At 38.5% G+C, this 23787-nt stretch overlaps 1 protein-coding gene across 17 annotated transcripts in view; it reads left to right on the forward strand.

The window, feature by feature from the left end:
• The window catches only part of KIAA1217 (KIAA1217 ortholog), a 349470-nt gene that overhangs the window by 262220 nt on the left and 63463 nt on the right, over positions 1-23787 (forward strand). For 16 of the 17 annotated variants that reach the window (XR_006181754.1, XM_042888183.1, XM_042888190.1 and 13 more), the window contains 2 exons: positions 3142-3340; positions 8528-8621. Coding sequence is in view for 15 of the 17 variants with exons in the window: in XM_042888183.1 (XP_042744117.1) it covers positions 3142-3340; positions 8528-8621 (293 nt within the window). In the remaining 2 variants the exon portion in view is untranslated. Of the gene's footprint in view, positions 1-3141; positions 3341-8527; positions 8622-13940; positions 14251-23787 lie in introns of those variants that run through there. The other variant, XM_042888194.1, reaches the window with a different exon arrangement.

A 23787-nucleotide genomic window follows, 5' to 3' on the forward strand; every position in this document is an offset into this window, starting at 1 on the left:
TCTTGCTTTAATTCTCCAAGGGAGTAATATTTTAGCTGAAAGTAAAACATACCTCAAAGCTCCAGCAGCTTCTATGAAGTTGGCCATGGGGATATTGCTAGAGTTCAAAGTTTCAGCCCAGCAATGTGTGTGAGAAGACTAATATCAATTACTTAAAACAATGCATTTTAAAGTCTCTTTATCCCATCGTGCTGAAACTGGGTTTGTAAGACTAAGCAGTTAGTTTTGTCAAATAGGAAATGCACTAAAGCATCACTATGTCATGAAGCATATTAGACACCTCAAGAGGGTAGGCAGTAGATTATTTAAAGAACTTCTGATTTGAGAGAGAGTAAGGAAAGGAGAATTTATTATGCCTTTGACAGTGTGTTTTACCCCTACAGTAATACTGTGGTCAAAACATTTCTCTGAATTGTATGTTAAAGATCTCTATTCAAAGTCAGGATCTTTTTGGATAGCATGCATGTTTGTTTTGAAAATCGAAGATAACTGTAATGCTGTTTTGGATCAGTATTTTGTGGAAATATTTGAGGACAGGCAGAGTCAAGACTTTTCTAAATAAGTCATACTTGTGAATGAGAAAGATTTTCAACTCTACCATTTATGCTGTGTAATGTTTTCAGTAGCTCAATGTTCAGAAGGGATTTATTGGCCTAATATGCAAAAATAGCATTTTCTGCATTCTGTACAAATGCTCAAACTAGGCAGAGAAGAGAGTTACACACACTTGCAAAGCTAAAGGTGAAGTCTGTTTTTTTATTCAAAATACAGTTTTTTGCTGTTTAATCCAAGAAAACTTCCAGTAATAAAACATTGAACATTCCTTGTATTCTGCCTAAGTCAAAATCTATAATCACAAATGAATAGGTGTATGTTCTTGGAGCAATTAATTACATACAGTCATTGAAAACATGTGGTATTAAAATGCAGTTAGTTCCAAATTCTTAAAATGTTTCACTGTAGCGTTTATTTGAATAAACACTAAAAAGCCATTTTTACCTTAGAAGAACATAGAGATGTGAATGATGCCTCAAATTAAAAATAAATAAATTGTTTAATAACTCATGATACATTGCCATCCAAAATTTTCAGGAAAATTTCTGTCTGAAACAGTTTTTTTCAGCTGCAGGAAAATGGAAGTTTATATTTGAATTCCTAGAGGATCTGACTGCAATTTTGATAAAGGAAAAACAGTCTGTTTTATAGAGGAGCCTAATATTAAATTATTGAGCGATATTGAGTAGTTTGTTAAGAATTCTTAAAAAATTAATCTTTCCTAGCTGTGAGCACAATTACTTACCAACTGATTGTACATAATGGGTATGTGTTCATTACTGTACAGCAATTTTGGACAGTGTAAGTGACAAATACTAAAGACTAAGAGAAAGGAAAGCACATCTTAGATTAAAGTATCTTCTGTTCTCGCTGTATGCCTTTACATTCTAGGACTCTAGTTGTTCCTATTGCTTTTGATCAGTGTCTGGAGCTCAGGACTGCCAATCCCATTGTTGATGACTTTCAACTGAGAACGTGTAACCACCCACGTCTAGTGATTGGGTGATAACTGTTGGTAACAGCATTGAGGATCTTGAGCTCCTAACCTTCCTGTTTGTATTCCCACCCCTGCTGTTTGTATTCACCATGTCAACAGCATATGGTGCACCTATGCTGCAATTATCGTGGTGAATTCAGTTTATGTAAAGTACCATGCCTAGTTCTAGTCTACCTGCAGTTGTTGTTGGCAGAGGCGTGGCAGCACAGAGCTCCACTCAGGCTCCAGAGTCTGCCTGAAAATGTAGTAAGGACGTGGCAGTAGTTAAGTTTGAATGCTCTGCATCTGCCATTACATGCTAGCAGCATCCAGACTAGGTGGTGTAAAACTGCCTTGCTTGTACCTACATGAGTGACAGTGAATTCACTGCTGATGTTTCTGTAATAGCTGTGTAGGCTGCTCCAAAAGTAATGCCTCACATTTATTTCCATGGAAACTACAGAAGATACAAGGAGCACAATAACAGTATTTGATATAGCAAATTCTCAGCTGTAAAACAGAATACTTCACCATGGTCACCATCATTAGCTATGCATTTTTTACGAGTGATGAACAAGAATCTGCATGCTGTGCTTGTAAAAATCTGCACCAGTGGATTTGACCCACTGTCACTGTCACCACTACTGAAATGCACTAAGCTCACATCTCACATCCACTGTTTGGTCTCCATATGTGTTCAGCAAGTGTCTGTGAATGCCAGTGGGTGCAACTTTTTCCACATGGAGGAATTCAGTTCTACACCTTTGCTTCACACTCACTTCCATGTCAGATGTCAGACTGCCCTTCTGCTGCCATCTGTCACATGGCAACAAAATGTAATGGGATATTGGTGGGAAGTTTCACCTCTACTGCCATACCACCAACATCTGCCTCTGATGTTGTGGGCCAATAGGAGACATTACTTTTAAAGCAGTCCTTGTAGCTATGTACTTTTTGTCTTTATTGATTAAGAATGTCCACATTTTGCATTTCAGCATCTAAGATCACTCTTGTTTCTCCCCGAGTGCTAAGGATGCCTATTAACACAGCTACAAAACTGAAAGGATCTGAAATTGTTTGTGTATGACCTTAGTTTTACTCCTGCTGGGAGTTTCACCTAGGACTTTATACCATATAATGCCAGCAAATTGAATTATGAATATAAAATTACTAGTGCTAAAATGGAAGTCTGTTTTCTGGAGGGGATTTGTTGGGTAAGCACGAGGCTAAGACACAAAACTTTTGTTTAAGGGAAACTGAGTATAAAATGGTGAAGGTCTTTCTCAACTGCTTTAAAAATAAAAGTACCTTTTGATTTACCCACACCTTCCGTTGTAGAGCAGACATACTGCATTTGGAATTTTCCAGTAGCCTTCTTGAAGTAAACTTCTGATTTATCTAAGAACAGTAAAAATAGGCTTCTCAGCAAAGTGTGGTACTCTACTCCTATCCTGTGTTGAAAAAACATTCTATTTGCTTTATGTGCAAAGATTGTGAGTTGATTTTTCTGTCCTCTATATGGGCTTGAGCTGTGTTCCACATGGACTTGGAAGATCAGATCATTTATGTGCACATATGAATAGTAATTTCCTATTTTATTTTGCTTGTAGGTGTTTTATATCTTCAGTATGGAGATGAAACAAAGCAGCTGAGGATGCCAAATGAAATCACTAGCACAGACACAATTCGTGCCCTTTTTGTAAGTGCCTTCCCCCAGCAGCTGACAATGAAAATGCTAGAATCGCCTAGTGTGGCCATTTACATCAAGGATGAGAGCAGAAACATATACTATGAACTGTGTGATGTGAGGTAAGTGTAAGAGGAATTACAGCTGTTGGGTTTTGGATTTCTTTTGTTGTTGGTGATGTTTTGTTTTGTTTTATGCAGTGCACTTAAAGATTAAAAAGGTGTGGAGCTGATAAGTATCTAACAGATAGAGGCTTGACACTTAAAAGCCTGTTCAGTGATATCTGAGTAATATGGGAGGCTTGATCTGGCATTGCCTTGAGCTGTAGGTGCAACATCTGTTGCACAAGCCATTCATGAATGGTGTATCTCATTCACAGATACATACAATTCATGCAGGTTCTCATATTTAATATTTTATTGCATTTTTGGTGAGACATAAATATTTAACATACTGAACACAAAAACTTACAGAAAATACAGCTTTTTTCTAGCAGAGCAAAATCTCCAGGTGAGCCTGAAGTTTCAAAAATGAATGTTACTGATGTCCTCACAACACTTTTAATTATTTATTCTCTTACACTGCCAAGGATTTGTAGCATTGGTGACCACTGCTGCAGCAGCCTCACCACCTTCCTTTTGATGTCAGGATGCAGTAACTGATGCAGTCTCTTTCCTTCTCTCCTTCTGAGTTCGGTCTCTGGCTAACATCTGGAAGATTCTTTCTGTCATCTGTTAGTCATGTCTGTGTTCTTCAAGCAAAAGGATCAGATTCTTAGGGGATGTACCAAGTCTTAAATGGTGCCATAACAAAACTCTAAGACTACTAAGATACTACAGGCATGTTGCACTAAGAACTGCTCAGGGCAGATACGGTATGCTTTTGTGCCATCCTTCTCGCTAGAAGCTATGATGTAAAACAAATGGACAGAAGACCTTAAAGGAATGGAGAAGAAAGTAGAAAAGATGTTTCCTTTCTGCCAGTCAAACTCTAGTGCAGGAAAATGATGTGAAAGTAAGGGAAGTGCATTACCTACTAGTGCCTCGTTTCTTCTGGAGATTACTTGACCTGGGCACAAGTTGGGGTTTTTCTAGTACTGCCACTTCAGATTCCCCCATTACTCTTCTTTCTAGTCTTTGAACCGTATTGCACCTCACTTTTTCTCCTCTGTCTTCCTTTCCTCAGTCTCTTTCCAGTGTCTTGTCATCAACCAGCTTCATGGATTTCAGTTTCTGGTTTGTTTTCTTTTTTTAATCTTTCTTGCTTAGCAGTCTTCCACAGCATAGTTTGGCCACTGTTGCTCCAGTTTTAAGCCCCATCTGATTTTTATATCCTCATTCATCATGTTCTCAAGTTTCTTATACTTCAAGTAATCTATTCCCTATATCTGATCAAGTGATTAAATCAAGATAGGTGTTACAATGTTTCTGTTGCTGAGTGCCTTATTGCCAGCTGTAGTCTGGCCCATCAGCTCTTTCCACTTTATCACTCCATCTTCCCTTGAGTTTCAGACTAACAGTTTATGACTTCATCCCCTCCCTGCCCCAGTATTGCCATTGTTCATTATCTTAATACCACTCCACTCCACCTTTCTTCCCACTGCAAGCATCACTCTGCCAGAATCAAGCATAGCTCACTCTCTCCTTCCTCCCTATGCCTGTATTGTAGATCATTTCTAGAGGAAATGCCATATTCCAGCTGACTTCCTCTATAACCAAACGCCCCCCTTCAGCTACCACGCTCCTCAGTAAGGAAACTTCAATAATTCTAGCTTACTGGAGTCCAAAGAATGCAGTACTGGTAGCATTTTTAACATCTTTTAATGATTTCTATGTTTTCTCCTTTTCTGTTCCTTACTCTTTCACATGACCTTTACACAGTGTCTCCCCACAGAGAACAGATGAAAAGTATAATTTTCCTCTTCTTTGCTTGCCATCTCTTCCTTCAGTTGTCTTCCTTCTTCCTTGCCTTATACGCAAGCATTTCAATTGACTCTAAGCTCTCCACTTGACTCATCTTCCTCTGTGCCTCACGTCTTTTGCCTTGTCTTATTAATGTCTTGCTGTATTATAGTGCCTACTCTTTACATTGCAAACATGTTTCTGTACCTCCCAACAAAACTTTCTCTGCACACAAAGTAAATCTCCACTGTCTACCCCATCACCTTTCTCTCCTTCACTAAGCCATCACATACAATAACTGCTGGTGGAGGTTTACTTGTTCCAGTTCAGTCAATCTTAGACCCGTTTCCACCCTCCTTGGGGCTTTATTCTTTTAATTTCTACCTGTCTTTTGTTCCTAACTGTTCCATTATGATTGTTCAGGTCACCAACTGGCTAGCTTTTGTGAACATTACACCCTTATTTTCTCAGATATCTGATGTGTACAGTCATTGCTTACTTCTTGGAACTTTGATCACCCTTAATTTCTTCCCCAGTTTCTTACTGTTTCTCTCTTCTCTTTCTGTTATCGCTTGAGGGGTCATATTCTCAAGCACTGATTTTCTGCTTTTTTTTTCTACGAAAAACTATACATGCCAGTGAAACTAGCTCAACTGTCATTGTCTTCCCTGTGAACATCTGCAACTGGGTGGTAGTAAACCTGCTTCTTTTCCCCAATGAAAATCTTGATCTTCTCTTCTAACAGTCTTAAGCACCATTAGTTTCAAATCAAATTATGTTCTTCATTAGACCATCCCATTTCCTTTTCTTATATTTCTTTATTATTTTTTCTTATTTAATCCTTGGGGATAAAGCACTGCTTGCTACTTGTGCCCCCAAATCAGTTGTTTTCTTAATCTTGTTCATGATTCTGCTGTCACTGTTGACTTTTTCAGATTTTTTTTTCTGCATAACATCTCTCTGATGCAGCCTTTCATTTCACACCATGTAGTGATAAAACACTTGGCTAAATCATCAACTTTTAAACATTTTTTGACGCCAGCTTTAAACATCTAGTTTTTTTTTACATCAACTGTTGTAGCGTTCTTTTCCTGACATTCGATGCAGGTTCACTCTACTCATTCGAAGGAGGCAATAAAGGCTATTCTCCTACATCGTCAGAAAGACTGTTTCACACGTGTTTTTTCACTTGTCCTCTGACTGTATCTTCTCTATCTGATTAAATAAAAACTACTTGTCTTCATTATGAGGGCCACTTCAAGCCCACTTCAATGCTACTTTTCATTTCTTGTCCAGTACCAAGTGCCATCTGCTTCCACTTGGCTAGTAATGCCAACTTTCACTGTACATGTCTTTAATTTTCCAACAAGTGCCTTCATGCTCCCCCTTAGGCAGCCTTCTGTCGTGCTTGGAAAGAGTCCTCCACAAACATCTGCAAAGCCACTGTATTGCTCTTCTTCCAGTCCCACCTTCACCCTTTCTCATGCATTCCCTATTCAGGGCGTGTCCACGGTGCCAGAATCTGCTTATTGCTCTTCAGCCTGGAGAGGCTATGCTCTCCTTGCGTTCCCTTATCTTTCTGCAGCTATCTTTTTGTCTTTTGTGTTTTATACTCATCTTGTAAGCAGGTAAAGAGGTTGTTTTCCTAGGATGTTGATACAACACACACATATCATTGAGGCCTTTGAACATGCCATGGGCATCTGGGAGTTACAGTAATGCAAATAGTAGTAATTATGAATATACAGTAATATATACCTGCTATCAGTGGTGTTTATCTTAGGATAGCAACATGAGGTGAAACAGAATTCACTTCAGAGATCAAATGCCTAGTATTTTGGTGATTTGCCTTACAGCAATGTTTTACTTTAACATGTCATGTTCCTACAAGAAGTATTTATGGAGAATGCTTTTTTTAAAAAAAACTCCAGTTAGTTAAGTACCATCTCATAGCCATCAGAGTGAAAAAAGGAACAGATAAAATTTATTTAAATGAAAAATACTGCATTTCTTGAATTAAAAATGAAGGAGTTAGCTTTGCATCAAAAAGAACATATTTCTAAGTCTGAGGCAGAAAATGGTAACTGAGACTACCGGCGCAAGTCTCAGTGCAGAAGGATCACATTTGTAAGATGGAAAACAGTTTATATTACCATAAATAATTGAAGAACTTGCACTTGCCGCAAGGTAGCTATTTTCCTATGCAGCCTACAAGTAAACACTCATAAATACTAACTTTCTCATCAGCCCTGCAGTTCTTAAACAGAAGACACTGATCTGTCTCTTGAGCTGTGGAGTTTCTTTAATAACTACTTGACATCTACAACAGCAGCACAAGTTCTGACTAGCTACCCATTCAAAGCAATCACTGATTGTAATATGACATTGGAAGAAAGAAATTGGACCTGCCCAAGCATCCTTTCCTTCATTTTTAAATGATAATCCTCGTGATTAACATCAGTTCAGTAGACTTGTAGCTGCACCTGGAGGAAAGGAATTCAGTCACAGGTGTGAGTCAATCCTCTAGAGATCACTACTGGGAAATGAAAGGAATCACAGTTTTGAAAGGATGTGAGTGAATGTAGATTGGAGACTTTGCTACTGATGAAATGTGAACAAGACATCAGCAGAGTTCAGTGCAAATTTCTAAGCCATAAAATTAACAAAAGGTAGGTAGGTTTTGAAACAAAATAGAATACTTCTGTCATCTAGCTCTTTCCTAAATGCAATAGTTTAAAAATGGACTTATGAATGACAAAGTGTTCAATTAAACAAAAGAAATTCTCAGGGCTTTCTGTCTAAACCATTTCTGTGGGAGATTTCATCAGAACTTTTACTTGTTTATTTGGTTTTCATAACTGCTTTTGTGTTTTCCTTAAAACCCCAACTTTATAATAGATAAAGTTTTGAGGAGTAATTTATTTGCTGCTGCATTTTTATTTTTTGCTTATTTTTTCTGATCTGTGAACAAGTTGTTAATTGGAATTGCTTCAAGATTAATTGCAATTAGAAAGACTGTTTTCTTTTTTATTCTCTCTTCCTAGAATAGCAAAAATTCATGTGGGTTGCATACACAATAAAACATGTAAATATTAACTAAATCCTTCTGAGCACTGAGTAAATGTTGAAGCTCTATTGTCTTCAAAGTGCTTTCACTCTGTGGCAGGACCTTGAAAGAAACTTAACACTATCTAATTTTTATGGGTGTGGATTTGTAGTGAAAGAATGATACTTCCCATGGGAAAGAGAATCAAAGTAGACTTTTGTTTGTGTGTGCCTAAGCTATGGCATTTGAGTTTTTCTTATAGGTCGGCTGCAGACCTGCTATGTTTGTCTGTTACCTGAAACTCTTAGGCAACAAATAAAATTACTTTCATCTGTTATCATTGCTGATTCTTTTGATTCCAGGAATATTCAAGACCGGTCTTTCCTTAAAGTTTACAACAAAGATCCCGCACATGCATTTAATCACACTTCCAGAGCTGTAAATGGAGACATAAGGGTAAGTACTAGCATTGTATTTATACTCTTCTTGCTTCCAGTTTTTATGTTAATTGTTTAATAACTCTAATATATACACAACAATTTATAAAATGTAGGATATGTGTACAGCACATACAGAACAGGAAAGTGATAAAGCTTTCCACAGCTAAGAAACTTTAACTACTTTCTGTTTTCCAGTTATGAGCCCTGAGCATTAGCTGTTTATTTGTTCTTGTTTACTAGCATTAAAGCATGTGAATCAAAACAATGTCTTTAATTACTTATCTCGGGACATGGGGAATGTTCAAAGTTTATAAAGCGTCTTACTTCATGTTTCCAAACCTTTACAGTAAGTAAAAAAGTAAGGCAGGGTGTTACTTTATTCCTGCAAGGCTTCAGCATGGACTGGTTTAGAGTGTCCAAGCACGTATACCTACCTATGTTGAAGTCTGTTGAAACATTTTGTAAATTACCTTTCCAATCAGAAATACCTATTGTAGTGTAAATGGCTTGGGGCTTTTTTTCTAGATTTTTTCTGTATATATTGAACGCGGTCTGGCATATTTGTATTTTCACATGAACATTCTGTAGTGGGAAATACAGAGAAGCCATTTGAGACATGCTCTCTTCCACACTGTCTCTTTGTCTATCTTTTACTGGACCGTGTTTTCCCCTTCGATGCTCAGAGGACAGGAGATGTGGCTGTGTACAAGCACCTCTTCCACCATATTTTCGCACCCAGTGTCACAGATAGTGACACAGCAAGCAGTGGTGAGGTTACACAGCTTCATCTCCTGTCTACCTGTGGGGACTGTCCCAGGAAAACAGAACAACCAAATGAGCTTGATGGGTCCAGAAAGAAATGCCTGTCTCACCTGTCCTGTGACTTTTATGTGTGCTTCACAGCTGATTTCCTGTGAAGGGATTTGCTTAATTGTGCATTTGCTTCTTGTTTTCATTATCAATTCTGAGCATGTCACACTGCTTTATTATTAATATTTCATGGAAATACTTCTGCTGTTTCAACAGTTTAGGGCCTCATTATTTTAGAAAGATTGCAATAGTTTATTTACAGGCACTATTCTCAACCACTTCTCATTTATATACTTCAGCTATAAAATGGTCCTTTTGATAGGTCAGAAATCTAATTACTAGATTATTCACACTGTTGTGCACACAATGTGAGAGAGCAAATAGATGTGCTTCAAAGGGCTAATGTGATAGCTTTTACTGTCTTCCTTGAGGTCCTGAAATTTTTCAATTCTTGTTTTATTCCTGTAGCAGTAACTGGATATATCTGAAACATCTCCTTCATATTCAAAAGCATGACATACCGTCGCTGTGCATTATGACCTTAACTGCTATAGCAATGTTACTGTGACTTTATAAAGTTAGACTGTTGTTGCGTGTGCAGTGAGTGGTGGATGTATCTACTGTGGCTCTATTTGTGTTCTCTGGATGTTTTCAGACACAGTTGACTACTGCGTTAGCTATGTAGATTCAAATGTAAGGACTGGTTATTTGGTCCTCTTCCAGCTATGTAGTGCCTAACAGAGTTGTTTTGAATACGGGTGTTGCTTTTGTGCAAAAGCAGCATCTGTATTAATTTGTATTGCTTATTTTAAAATACTTTTTACAACAGGTACATGCATTTAATGCCTCTTGATTATGACTAAGTAATCTTTCTTTGGCCATCACTCAAAAATTAAGGTGACACAGTGATAGCCTTTGCAATAATGTTGTTTTCGTGGTAGAATATTATATTTTGCTCTGCTGAAATGACAGAGGTACTGTTTTGAAATTCTGTGCATCCAACAAAACAGCTCTTTTCTCAGTTCACAAATTTCTTGCCTCTCTGGTCCGAGAGGTGAAGTCAAAACCAGGATGTTCATAGGGACACTGCAGAGAAACATGCAAAAGCCTTCCCTTTGATCCCTGTAAACTTCTGCACTTCAAAGTTATGAGCATGGAAGCAGGCAATTTCTTGAGCGCCGGAAATAATTACATTTGTTTGTCTAAGGATCGGTGTCTTATGGCTGGGTTCTTCCTTGTTCAGTCAGATCCTCGCCAAAGCTTTGCCTGAAGTAGAGAGCTCTGGTAGTCTTCTCTCCTCTGGAAAACACACGGCAGCTTCTGCTCAGCTTGGCAGAAGCACTGTAGGATCTTCTCACAGTTGTCTAAATTGGCCAAATTTGTAAGACCATAATAGATTACTGACCTCTACCTTTTTTTTTTTTTTTTTTTTTTTTTTGTTCAGTCTGCTTCAAATTAGCCCTCAAATTCACAAGTTGTTAGGTTGGGAGAGAACCACCCTCAGGCAGTGTGATCATCTATACATCTTCCTTTAGCAAATGGTATTGAAGTTAGGGATGGGGGAGGGAGTGCAAAACTTACACATTTTATGCATATGGTAGTGCATGTGCAATACTATGGTAACAAAGTAAATGCAGAAAAAATGCTGCTTCTCGTCCCGCATTCTCTGTGCATTCTTGCACTGGGTAAATTGATGCTCTTCAATTTCATGTGTTCTGCAAGCACTTAAATTCCTTGCAGCGGGAAACAGGGAAAGAATCTGGTAACCACTGTGCACAGTAAACTGTTTAAAAAATTGACAGAAAAGCAACTTATTTTCAGGTGAGTTGAAAGAACATTATTTAGGGTGTCAAGGGCTGACTGTTGTAAATACATTTTTCCATGGTGATACTGGGAGTCTGGTTCTGTCTCCAGTCATGTGTGAGTTAAAGATGTTGGGTTTTATTCTGTGAGTTGGAAGATTGTGCCTTTACAGATTTTTCTACTGTTCGCCTTCTTGTCCCTTTGGAACGTTTATCTCTGGGTTTGATGATGTTCAGGCTTCTATTCATGTGATTTATAATCATTTCCATGTAACGGACCCAGAATAATCTCAGAAAATGATGTTAGCTGCCAGCTTGGACACCTGTTTTAACTACCAAACAGATGTGAGACCTGTATGGGAATTGGCAGTAACACTTGAAGTATTAAGTATTACCCACACAGATGAGAAGCAAGAGGCATGTGGAATCTGTAAAATTCAGACATCCTACCAAACCATTCTCCATTCTCTCATCCCTTAACTCTAATTGTTCTGGTCTTCTTTCTGTTTCATGCACCTTTCTCAATGGACTGTGCTGAAGAAAGGGGATTTGCTTGGGCTGTAAACGAATTCTAAGGAACAGTTTCTCTTGAAATCCTTCAGAGTGCCTTATTTGCTTACTGTTACTGTGCCATGGCTGTTTACATCTTGAAGAGAATTGTTTGTTTGACAAGTCTGCCATGATGAATGTTGTTTCAAGCAAGAGGTAGCCACATAGTGCTGTCCCACTGAAAATGCTTGTACTTTTCCTTTATTTTTTATATATTTTATATGCAGCAGCTGTTCTCTTTGGATTTTTCGTGTTGCTGCAATTCTTTTATTCTGTTGCCTGAGTACGTAATATTAATCAGCTCTTTCTAAGTCTCTACGCAACGATACTTTCAAGATACTGTCTCATGTCCAGATGTGGAAGTTAAGATGATCTTTTTATTTTCTCCAGCATTGTTATGAATTACAGTACAAGTGCATGTACACAACCATGCTGCTCTGTGCAGTTAGAATTAATGGTTTGCACATTCAAAGGGGGAAGACTTTCTCAGATTTACTAACTGTTGGGTCCAGCTTGTCTCTCATCTCACATTTTGGAATGGTTTATGGGTACAATGCCAATAGATAACACTAAAAAGCAGCAGATTTTTGTGTGTTGCTAAATGAATTCAGTGTTTTGGAGGTATCAGAACTCCGTTTGTCCTGTGTTGTTGCTGTGACTTCCTGGTGCCATACTGCTGACTTCAAGTTGAAAGGATTCCCCACTATAAGGGCACAGCGTATTTTCTGCTCTCATTGACTACCTCCTCCTTTTATGGAGGGTCTGAAACAAGAAGAATCCTAAATTACAATCTCACCCCTCTGTCCCTGTAACTTGTCTGCCTTTCTGGTGGCACAGCTGGATATTAATGATGTCGGATTATGCAGTGGTTTGTTTTGAGCATCATTTGTCTGCCAGTTTGAGGATCAGGGGGAAATTTTATTTCATAACAAACCAGTGGCTATTTTGCTTGGCAGTCTTTTTCTTCCCACCCACTTGCCCTGAAGCCTGTGGGTTACACTTTGTTTCAAAATGTTCTAGACCCACCATGTTTTCTCTTAATTCCATGGCTTTACTGAGACTTTACCAGGTCAGTAGTTTGTCCCAGACCTCAGCTGAGTGGGTGAGGCTGGAATATTCAAGGAATGCTTGTTGTGGCTGTTGTTGTATTTAGGTACGCTTTGAGGTTTTTCTTTTCAGAAATTGCTTTTCTGTGAAAAGGCAATTAGGGCAAGTTCGGTCAAAGTCAGGGAGCGGGGTACATGGAAACTCCGCTGCTCTGGCAATTTGAGCGGCTAAAAGGTGATGATGTTCCTGGCAGCAACAGGGCATCGGGCTGCCAAGGTGAGAGGGGATGAGCTAAATTGAGTTGTTCTGTGGAATGATTGCAGACGTTTGATAAGTTGGGTGAACAGTTATGTTGAACTGCTTTTGCTACAGAAACTATGCAACAGCAACTTCGTTTTTCACCTGAAAGTGCCTGGCTAACAGCTTCACTCTCCTCTGCATTATGCCTTGATGAAATCTTGAACTTAAAAAAACCTACAAGTGCTAAAAGCCCTCAAACAACTCCCCAAGAGGCATCCCAGGGGGCTGAAATTCAGTGCTGGTTTGCAGGAAAAATACAGAGATAATAAAAGCAGGGTCATCCTTCTATGTTCTTCAGATACCTATGAACATACATCCAACTTCTTTGAGATGTTCAGCTTTTTTTTTTTACTGAATTGTTTGTAATCTTTACATCAGAAACATAAAAGCTGCAAATGCTGCCAAAATTACATTTACTCATTACATGTATGGCTAAAAAAAAATAATTCCTTGAACTACATAGAGGTATTTAGAAGAAAAGTATTTATTGAAAAAGAATTCTTGCAGCAAATCAGCAAATTGAGTGAAAGTGCTAGAATGCCTATAGGACAGCATTTGTGTAAGTTGCCATGTGTTTGCCTTACTGATCCTATTACTATAAAACTTAATTTTCTTTTGGGAAGAAAAAGAAAAAAGAAAAAGAAAATGCTAATATTTCTATTATCTGATACTGAGCTTCCAAATGATACAAATCTCATCTTTCCTGCTGTTTTGCTGTCTGCTTTTCCTAATGCTCTTTTTGTCATTGAGAGGTTATGACAACATGAGCCATATTGTATTTATAAACATCACGTGTTTCCTTGATATGACTTGCAGTGTCTGCCAAACAGAACACATGGAAGAAACATTTCTCATTAGCTCAGCATTGGTTTTGGTTATACTGATTTCCGGGACAGGAAAAATGCCTTCCTCACTCAGATTCAACTTTCATACAGTAGAAAGAAAGCCTCTGAGTGTCCATGAAATCGTTTGAACAGAGACGCTGCAGCTCTCTTAGCCCACGTACTTTGTCTGAGGGAAAGAGGAAAAGTGGTTTGTTTTAAAGGGAAGATGTAATAGCATGTATTGCTGAAACTAATTCTGAATTAAAATACCTGCCAAAGTCATCTAGAAACAGAACTCAGCAAGAGATGTAAGGTAAGATAATGCTTATAAATAATGAAAGGTATATAATTCTTTTTCTTTTTCTTCTTCTTCTTCTTTTTTTTTTTTTTTTCCAAACTAAAAGATATTTTCAGATGAACTGGGAATTTAAATCAAAACAGTGAAATCTGTTTCTTCTTCCTTGAGCTGTATGAAAAAATAAATGCTTAATTGCTTACTAAATCACAAAGCTCTACTCTCAGGTTTTATGACTAGTTACATATTAAACATTTAAAAAGTTATTTTCCAGCTTGCCACTACAAATCTTGCTGAGATTTGAACAAAATGTATAAAAGAAGTCTCTGATGTTCTGATTTTTTTTACTGTCATGGTTTTACTACCTTTGCTTTGAATGGCTTGTCAGTAGTTGCCAATTATTTATGCAACAGAAGAGCAGCAGACACTGAGAAGTAGCTGCATCAAATCGGACTGTGATGAAAGACTGTAAATGTACCTGCTCTCTTTCCTTCATATGTCCTTTGATATACAATACCTACTGCTGTATAAAGCCTAAGTTAGTGGGAAAGTGGGTAGAATTGTAAAGAAAATTTCCAATTTTATTTTAGCTTTGCGTAAACCAGCATATAAATCTCAAATGTTTTCTGGCAAAAAGTCAGTCTGTTTAAAGACATAGATCCTGCATTACAGTGGGATGTGTGCTGCACTGTGGATTTCTTAGTTGGATGGCTCTGTGCTTTGATGGATTACATTTTTTTTCCCTAAGTAAGATGTGTATATAATATAAGCTTGTTGATTCTGCTGCTATACCAACAATCTAAGAAATACATTTAACAAATAAATAAATAATGCAGATGGGTTTTAAGTTTACAACAAGCTTGCTGTTGAAAGAAAGTATAATGTTCTTAATAGTAAAATGTTCAGGGAACATTAGCTTGCCGCACCCTTGCTGTAATCTTCCAGTTAGCCTAAGAGGAGCGTCATATGGTAGATATCACAAAACGGTTACCTGGAAACTCCCAGAGAGCCTTTTCTGTGGAAACAGATCAACTTGCAACCACAGTGCAGTTGTTTTAATAGTGTTTTTAGGGGTAAAGCTCTTTATTGCCCACAAACAGGCCCATATTCAAGCTAGCCTGTCTTTCATGTTGAGGTTTGCTTAAAGTTTGCCCTGGAGATGAAGAAGTTACTTAATGACAACATCTGATGCCCCCTTGTGTGAAGGTCTCTTCAGCCCTTCATTAAAATTGGAATCTTATCTCTCACATAGGTCTAAGGTTCTCAGGCAAGACTTTCAAAGTCTTCACTGGGAACTTTCCCTGAGTAAAAGCATGAGGATTTCATTTAAGTCCATTTTTATTGTCTACTGGTTTCTGGTTTTATTCTTACTCCACCTTCTTTTACATAATGTTTCCTTGTTCCAATTCTTTAGTTGTTTTACTCTCTTATTTTTTTTTCCATTGTCCTTTCTTTTAGTAGAACAATTAGCACTAATTTGGCTGTTTACTTGAAATTCCTCAGAAGCTGGTGGGGTCAGATGCTGCCAGAACTCCCTAAACACACTGATAGATGATAAAAATTTCTCATGGCCATAGCCCCACTTACTGGGAGAGGAGGTCCTCTTTTACCTCCGCTGTGCACCATGTAGCTTATCTGCATTGCTGGGGCTAGTAACAAAATCTGACCAAGCTTTGTGACTTCCTGTTAGTTTTCCAAATGAGGTTTTACTTGAGGTTTTACTTACGATCACTCTGTGAAGGTTGCTGTTTTGGGATCATGAGACTTAGAACCCCTATGAAGTTAGAAACAATGTTTTTTCCTCATCAACTTGCTGCTGGCTTATCAGTCAGGATCTTAGATTTCCCAAGAAGTTTTTCTCAAATCCAGAATGTGATTCTTCATGATTGTGGCGCAAATTCTCTGCTTTCCACTCAGTCTTTGTTTCAGTCTCCTATTAATTACCTGCCTAGTAGTTAAAACTAAAGAGAATTAGTTCTGTTCCTATCTTTTGACACAGAAAAAGAGCAAACCAGTACCTAGAGTCTAGAAGACATCAAAGTATATGATGACTTTGATTTCTCTCCATGTTGGAGTGTATTTTTTTTAATGTGAGCTCTGGAAAACTAATCAGAGTTCTGAAAATATGAGGAGTAAAAATATCTTTTCTTGGATGCATGTAAGATCTGGGGTTAAAAAAAGCCTCTGTTGGCAAAAGCAAGACAGTTGCAAATAAGAGCAGGCAACAGGACTCCATGAGAAATGACGTGATGCTGGAGTTATTTTTTTTTTCATGAGTATATGCCTTTCTGACATCATTGCAAATCAGAACTTTGTGTGACTGAGAGAAAGGACCAGCAGGGTGTGTTGGGTAAAGGGCTAGGCCCTTGGGCACTTAATATTTACTATAGATAGCTTCACCTTAAAATAAAGTTATTTACTTCAATCAGGCGGACAGAAGACTGATTGAACAGGTTGTGTACTGTTTTGGATAGAAGGAAGTAAAATGAAAATAAAATGTAGGGCTCCAACTGGTTGCTGCAGCAGTAGCACCTCTAATGTTGCTAAGATATACTCACACCTGCAAATAATTGCTGGGCCTTATAGCTGAGAACTTGGACACGTGCATTGCAAAATCCAGTTGTACAGCTTCCATGACCATTTCTCCGTCTGGTGGTGTTGATGCCAAAACTCAACACCGCAGATTGCTTCTTCTGATGTGCTATGTCCTTACTTGGAAAGAAATAGCTTTTTACAGGTATAGTAGACGTGCTGCTAAGGTCTTTTAACTATCAGCTCTAATGTATAGCATTTTTATATTATTAATGTCTTAAGTTATTCTATAATAGAAATCATGTTTTGACTATTGTTTGGTAATGTCAGATGAGACCAAGGGTGATGCTTTATGTTCATTTAACCATATCAGCTTGTTCAGTTTTATTTGGCTTTAGCACAGTGGGAAGAGATACAAATATGGAACAAAAATAAAAGCTGAATCGTTAGTACAGCGAGTCAGAAAGCCATGCATTTATTTTGATTTATGAGTTCAGTTACTAACAGCATTTCTTTTTTTAAAGAGAAGAAATTTGATACACAGCATATTTAAACCAAATAAAAATGCTGATCTCTACCAGAAATGTACATGTCTAAAACTATTCCTTTTTTGGGAAAAAAAAAAAAAGGGATGACCCCGTCAGTTCAGCAGTGCCCTGAGGAAGTGCTGAAACTGAGACTGGTCTGAAGGGCTTGGCTGCCTGCGTTGGTGGTGGCCCTCTATGATATGTGCTTGATCTCTTCAAGGGGAACAGGGCGGGGGGGGAGGAAATGCCTGCTGCATCTTCATGAATTACATGACTCCTGTTTGTTTTCAGAATGTTCTGCCTAAAAAAGCAGCTGTGGGAAAGCAAAAAGAAACAAGCAGTTGGTTAAAACACAACGCTAGTTATGAGGGGTGCCATAATGTTAACTTAAAAAAAAATCAGTAACAGCTTTTATATGTTCAGTCCAAACAGTCTAATAGCTTATGGGCTGGGTGGGCCACGCTATACTGATGAGATAAATGTGGATATTGGCAAACCAATGATGTAATTATGTAAATCCGACCTTTTTAGGATTGAAATGTGTTATGTTTCAGTGTGTTTATATTTTTGTCATTTGTGATAACACCCTGAAAAATCTTGGCTGAAATGCTAAGAGGTTTCTTAGTGTACTCACCACGCTACTCTGTCTGGAAAGAGTACTAAGGAAGCGTAGAAAATCAAGCATGAGAGATGTATTAACTTTCTCTGCTTAATTGGATAATGTAGCTTTTTTTTTTTCTTTTCTTTTTTTTAACTCTCACATTCTGTTTGTTTGTTGGAAGTTAAATATGGTCATAGAAATGTGGAAAGGAGTGCCTGCTAGATACACTGATCTGGATGTCCTGATCAGGAGTGAAGTAATGCAGGCTGGTGGTAAGAGATAGTTCAGACAACAAAATGTTTCTGAGGGAATAACCCCCCACACAGCAGCACTAGAATTTCAGTCTGGCCAATGCAAAATGTTCTGCTGCATGTGTTGCATTATGTGTTCAGATTGCCTCATGCATGGCTAGACTGGAATTCCTCATGGGACTGCTTGGGGTCAGACGTGGCCTGGTGCTCCCTTCCCCTCCAAGCAGAGATCACTCAGCATGCAGCCAAATTGTCCTACTCTGTAGCAGTGTCTGCTAGGGAGTTCAGGCAGGTTCACTATTGATGTCACCAGGCTAATCCAAATGTACAGCCTGCTCCTCTATCTAGATTAAAGCTGATGCATGTTGTGAGCTCCATTTTTTTTCATGGCAAGTTGATCAGTCTGATATTGCTTTCACCTTATCTTCACACTGGGTTCTTGTTTTACACCTGGATAAAGTGATCTTACTCCGGGGACTGAAAGAACCACTGGCCATTATGAAGACCTGAGGTGCGGGTGTACCTGGGGAGCAGTCATAGCTATGTGAGATCAAGGGGCTGGTAACAGCATGGAATTGGTGTGGGAAGAGTTTTATAAGAACTGCATGCACACATATATAGAGAAGTCTTGCCACTTGTCAACACTTGGTGATGATTGCATGCAACTACAGTTTCTGCTGTCCCCCCACTAGTGACCAGACAAAAGGCAACAACCACATCTGTGGTAGCTTTCGGCACTCAGCTCAACTGCATGCCAAGTCCTGGAGATGCTACACCAAGGCCTGACTTGCAGAGAGCTGTTCTCTGCAATGCCTGAAGGACACAAAGCTCTTTTGAATCTTAGCCACTTCTTTCGTGGGAATGGCTGAACTTAGTTCTAGGTTTCAAAAGCTATTTGCAGCTTTAAAGTGCATCCCAAACCTCTATGCTTTGAATATGAGAATGGGTTGCAAAGGCAAATGATGTTCACAGCTTTGCCCCTGACCTCATGCATTCACGAGGTCACTCCAGATGGTGTTTACCTGCAGCTCACATCTTTCCTAAAAGTCACCCTCATGTTCTGACCCCTAGCAAAAAACACAAAACCTCAGAGTATCAGCCCAAGCCAAGTAAGTTTGTGTTGGATTTATTTTCTTCTTTCTCTTCCCTCTCCTTTCTCTCTCTCTCTCTCCCTCCCATGCCTGCTATGTTAGGCTACAGCACTGTAATAACAAGAACTAATGCAAAATCATCTAGACATGAAGAAAATTTACATTAGTTCATGGTTTTCCACTCTCAGTCTGCTTCCTCATTCTTTTGTTCCTTTTTGTGTGTGTGTGTTAAATTTCCCTTCATGCACCGTATTTCTTGAATTTCACTTTTTTCTCATCAGTTCCTCAGCATCTGGCTTAATTTTTCTGATTTTCTTTCTTTGAGATTTATTATCCTTTTTTTTTTCTTCTTTTTTTTTTTCCTCAACAGTCCATCTCCGATATTACTCTCTTTCATCTCTGGCCTTTCACAAACTCTTAATACTGTTCTCCACCCTTTCCCATTGCCCTTTTTTCCTTTTTCCTTTTTTTCTTATGTAATTTTACATTCAGAATTCTCTGTTGCCTTTTTTTTTCCTTTGCTTACTGTATGTCTTCACAGTGTCATTTTATATATTGTTTTCAGATTGATTATTGCTATTTTTTATTAATATTTCTGCATTCCTTATGGGCTAAGCAGGAAAAAAATCATGCTACAACTCAGTACTCGACATTTAGGCTTGAAATCTTCAGACATTAGCAATAGTGCTAATAGTAGGACAGAGGAAGAGAAGAATGACAAATAGAGGTGATTCTATATTTGTCTGTGGATAAATAAATAATGCTTATTACCAGCTTTAGGCTAGAGGTACTTAGTTCTTTGCTCAGTTAAACAGAAACGGCAGCCCAAATTGGATCCTCTGAGGTGGATATCTGCAAAGTCCACCAGTCCATCATAAGGAATAGCAAGCCACATCTGCAATGAAAATAGCATTCTCCCTTCTAGCTTTAGTATCTCAGTTTGACTTATAAAAAAGAAAAAGGAAAAAAGAATGGGTTGAAAAACAGAGCAGAGATCGAGCTAAATGAAAAGGCATATGGACAGGCTCATGGTAAAGAATAAGTCTGCTCTTCATAAACTTGGGGGAGGAATTGCCTCCCAGTGCCATCATTGGGGAGAGACAGGGAGCACCAAGGAACAGCTTGTGCCCCCCAGACAGAGGGACACAGCTGACTTGGGGTGCCTGGCTGCCATTTAATGTAACATGGGGTAAGAAAGATGCTCAGCACTGAGCAGCTAACGATGCCAACTTCACTTCTGAGAAGTAGTGTGTACATGGCTGTGATACACGCTGTGATACTTTCCTATGCGTAGGAAAATGTCTTTGTTTAAATCAGTGCAGAAGTGAGGGGGAAGCATGAGGTTTGAATTACAGAGCAGAGAGACAGACTGCAGACCTGACGTAATAGCTCAGTTTTGCAGAACCTTCTTCATGCGACTCCAGTGAGAGTTAGCTGTATTTGCTCTAGTGTACTTAGAGGGGCTTATAGAATTTCCAGCACCTCCAGGATTTGATTGCTTTTATTCACTTGCCTTTTTTTAATCCCTAAAAATCTAAAATTCCTGATTAAGTTGACCTTCCATCACCAAAAGATAGAACTAAAGAGTACTGCCCGCATGTTCGTATACCTAATGTTATACACACATCACAATGATGTGTAGCTCCACCCTGCAGGCACAGCCCCCTTTACAGTGGTTCATTCTAGCTAGTAGCAATCTGTGGTGTGTGGTGTTTTTTGTTTGTCCTTTGCTTTTTGATTTAAGAACTAGGGATTTTGGATTAAGCATGAGTGAACTTTATGGTACATTTGTCTACCGTGAGGCATATCTGTTTCACTGAGTGCCTTAGGAGTCAGTAAACCAAGGGAATAACAAGCAATATGTATGTTTAAGGGAAGATCTGCACACAATCTCAAGCCCAGTACATGTCAGGCAGCTAGAACTGTTCCATTCCCTCTCTGTTTGTTTAGATTGGTCTTTTGGGTTCAAAGATGAGCTCCTGTAGGATTATGAATCCCTGTAGATATGAATATATCACAGGCCTATCTGAAAATGTTATTGAGGGTGATGGAGGGCAGGGTGGCACTGGAACAGCCCAAATGGGCAGGACACCTTGATGCCCTTGACGAAGGATAGCAACTCAGGGGCTCTGTGATCTGTTCCCCCATTTCTGGGGAACATACCATCTGAGAGTGAGATCAGGGTAGGATGTGACCACTCCTCTGCTGAATGATGAGGCAAAGCAAGGGGTTGATATTTCTCCTTTCAATGAAGAAAGTGAATAACCCCACTGAGAGGTTTCTTGTGTTGGAGTAGAAGTGAGAAAGATGGTGGTGGTGGCTCTCATGCTAACAGAGGCTGCAGACACGAGATTTTGCAGACACGAGATTTTACAGACAAATCCATGCATAGGTCTTTGTTCTCCTCCATTCTTTTTTTCTTAGATCAGAATTAGATGCTGGGTGGGCTGTAGGAATGAAGAAGTCATGTGAGACAGATCTTCATTGAAAAAACAACAACAAAAAGGCCAGGAAAAAAAAAGCTTCATTCAGAAAACAGCTGTAAAAAACATCATCAGCAAAATGTCTTTCCATTTGGATTCTGCTGGATTGAATGCACTTCTTGCATTTAAGAAAGACCCCACTGACTCCATCACATGCTTTGCTGCAGAGTTGAGCTAGTGATGAGCCACTCAGCCTGTATTTCCCTGTTTTCTGTCAAAGAAATGATTGTTTACAGCAGCACCAGCATTAAGTGCTTAATTGTTTCCATCCAGGAAAGTATTATTAGGGGCGTAAGGACCAAAAGAGCTGTTATCAAGAGTTGAAAGGACTTTGATCATCAATCAAGTAATAAGTTAGTTACATGTACGCCTCGTATTTATGCCCCATAGCAGGCTTCAGAGTTTTCTCTGTCTTTATAGCTGTGTATGTTATTGATGTGTCTCTAACACTTCTGCACTGAGACTTGAGGGGAGCAAAGAGAAGATAAATTAATGTGATGAGCTAATTAATGCAAAGATCCAACAGATTAATGTTGTAAATAATGTAGAGTAAAAAAAGTAGGGTGACTGGTGATTTTATTTAGTGGTAACTGTCATTAAGATAAACACAGATTTGGAAGTAGTAAACTAGCCCAAACCTTCAGACCTGATCTGAAGCGTAGGGTGTTGTGCTTCTTAAGGGCATGCCCTTTGGTTAGATGGGGGGTTTAACTGGAAAGGAATTCTTGTTCTATGCAGTACATTATAAACAAATAGGTGGCAAGTAATTAAACACAGGATAATACATGGCAAGTTGGACAAGGCTTGAGGGCTCTGATAAAGTAATTGAAATGGAAAGTATTACTTCAATGGTTTGTATGCATTGTTAGAACCTACAAATTAAATTACAGCCTCGGTAGAGATATATTCTTGCACTACTTATGATGTTGTGCCCAATGTATTTTAAAATTAAAAGAAGATTTATTTTTCATATGAAAACTTTTCATATGCATCAGACATACTCAAAGACTATTGCATATAGTGCCAGATGTGTGGAGAACTAGTTGTAGTATGTTCTGGGATATACTTTACCATGCTAGAGTCCAATTACTGAAAATGTGCATCTGACCAGCTTGCAATTCATTACAAAGAAACTGCAGTGAAATATAGTGATCTTTTTTACCCTGCATATTAGCATAATAATGTGATTCCTCACTGCAGGTTTATTTGCCTGTCAGGAAGAATGTGGATGGCAGAATATACTCTGCACTTGTTGGAAAGCATCTGACATAAAAGTTTATTTGGATAATTTGCCTTTATTTTTACTTTTGGTGTATTTGAGTCTGGTTGGTCAGCAGACCTAAGCAGCTTTTTAACTAGGCAAAGTATATACATCCATACATTAAAAGGGGATGCTTGACTGACTAGTTAGCCCTGCCAAATATAAACCAGATGCTTCAACAGTAAATACTGCTTTACTCCTATACTGCAAGAAACAAGCCTTGACTGATCAAATTTGAAATAAAATAAATAGGTTTAACATTGTTTCTGTGCTATAATATTACTTTATTATAGTTCTAGTGCAAATATATAATACAAAGAATATTTCAAAGTATTTTTACAGTGAAACTAGAAGTGATACGTTTAAAGACAAAAGGAATATCTTTATACTCATTCAAGTCTGTTTCCATTATGCTACAGAGCTAGACCAGTAATGGTGTACAACTTTACAGTGGGTGGTAGGAATCAGAAGACACCGCATTTGACTGCAAATCTGGAGGACTCCTTGCTGCTGGGCTATGGTGTAGTAAGGAGAGGAACACCAGGTTTTTTGGTTTTGTTTATGGGATCTGCTCTGAGCTTTGTCATGTCACTTAAATGCTCTCTATCAGCTTACCCTTCTGTAACAGAAGTGAGTGATGCCTCCCTCTCCGGCTGAGAGGAATACACTGAAATAGAAGCCTTACTCCAGTAAGGTCCCTTACAAATGGCTCTGATGTTGGCTCATGGTCATGTGCTCCAAAATACAGTTTGATTCTTTTGAATGCCAGTAATGTTGATAAAAGCAATATTTTTTTGCGTGAAAGCATA

The sequence above is a fragment of the Lagopus leucura genome, unplaced genomic scaffold (genome assembly GCF_019238085.1).
Source record: "Lagopus leucura isolate 7727_CA_CO unplaced genomic scaffold, USGS_WTPT01 Super-Scaffold_100157, whole genome shotgun sequence".
Classification (NCBI taxonomy): domain Eukaryota; kingdom Metazoa; phylum Chordata; class Aves; order Galliformes; family Phasianidae; genus Lagopus; species Lagopus leucura.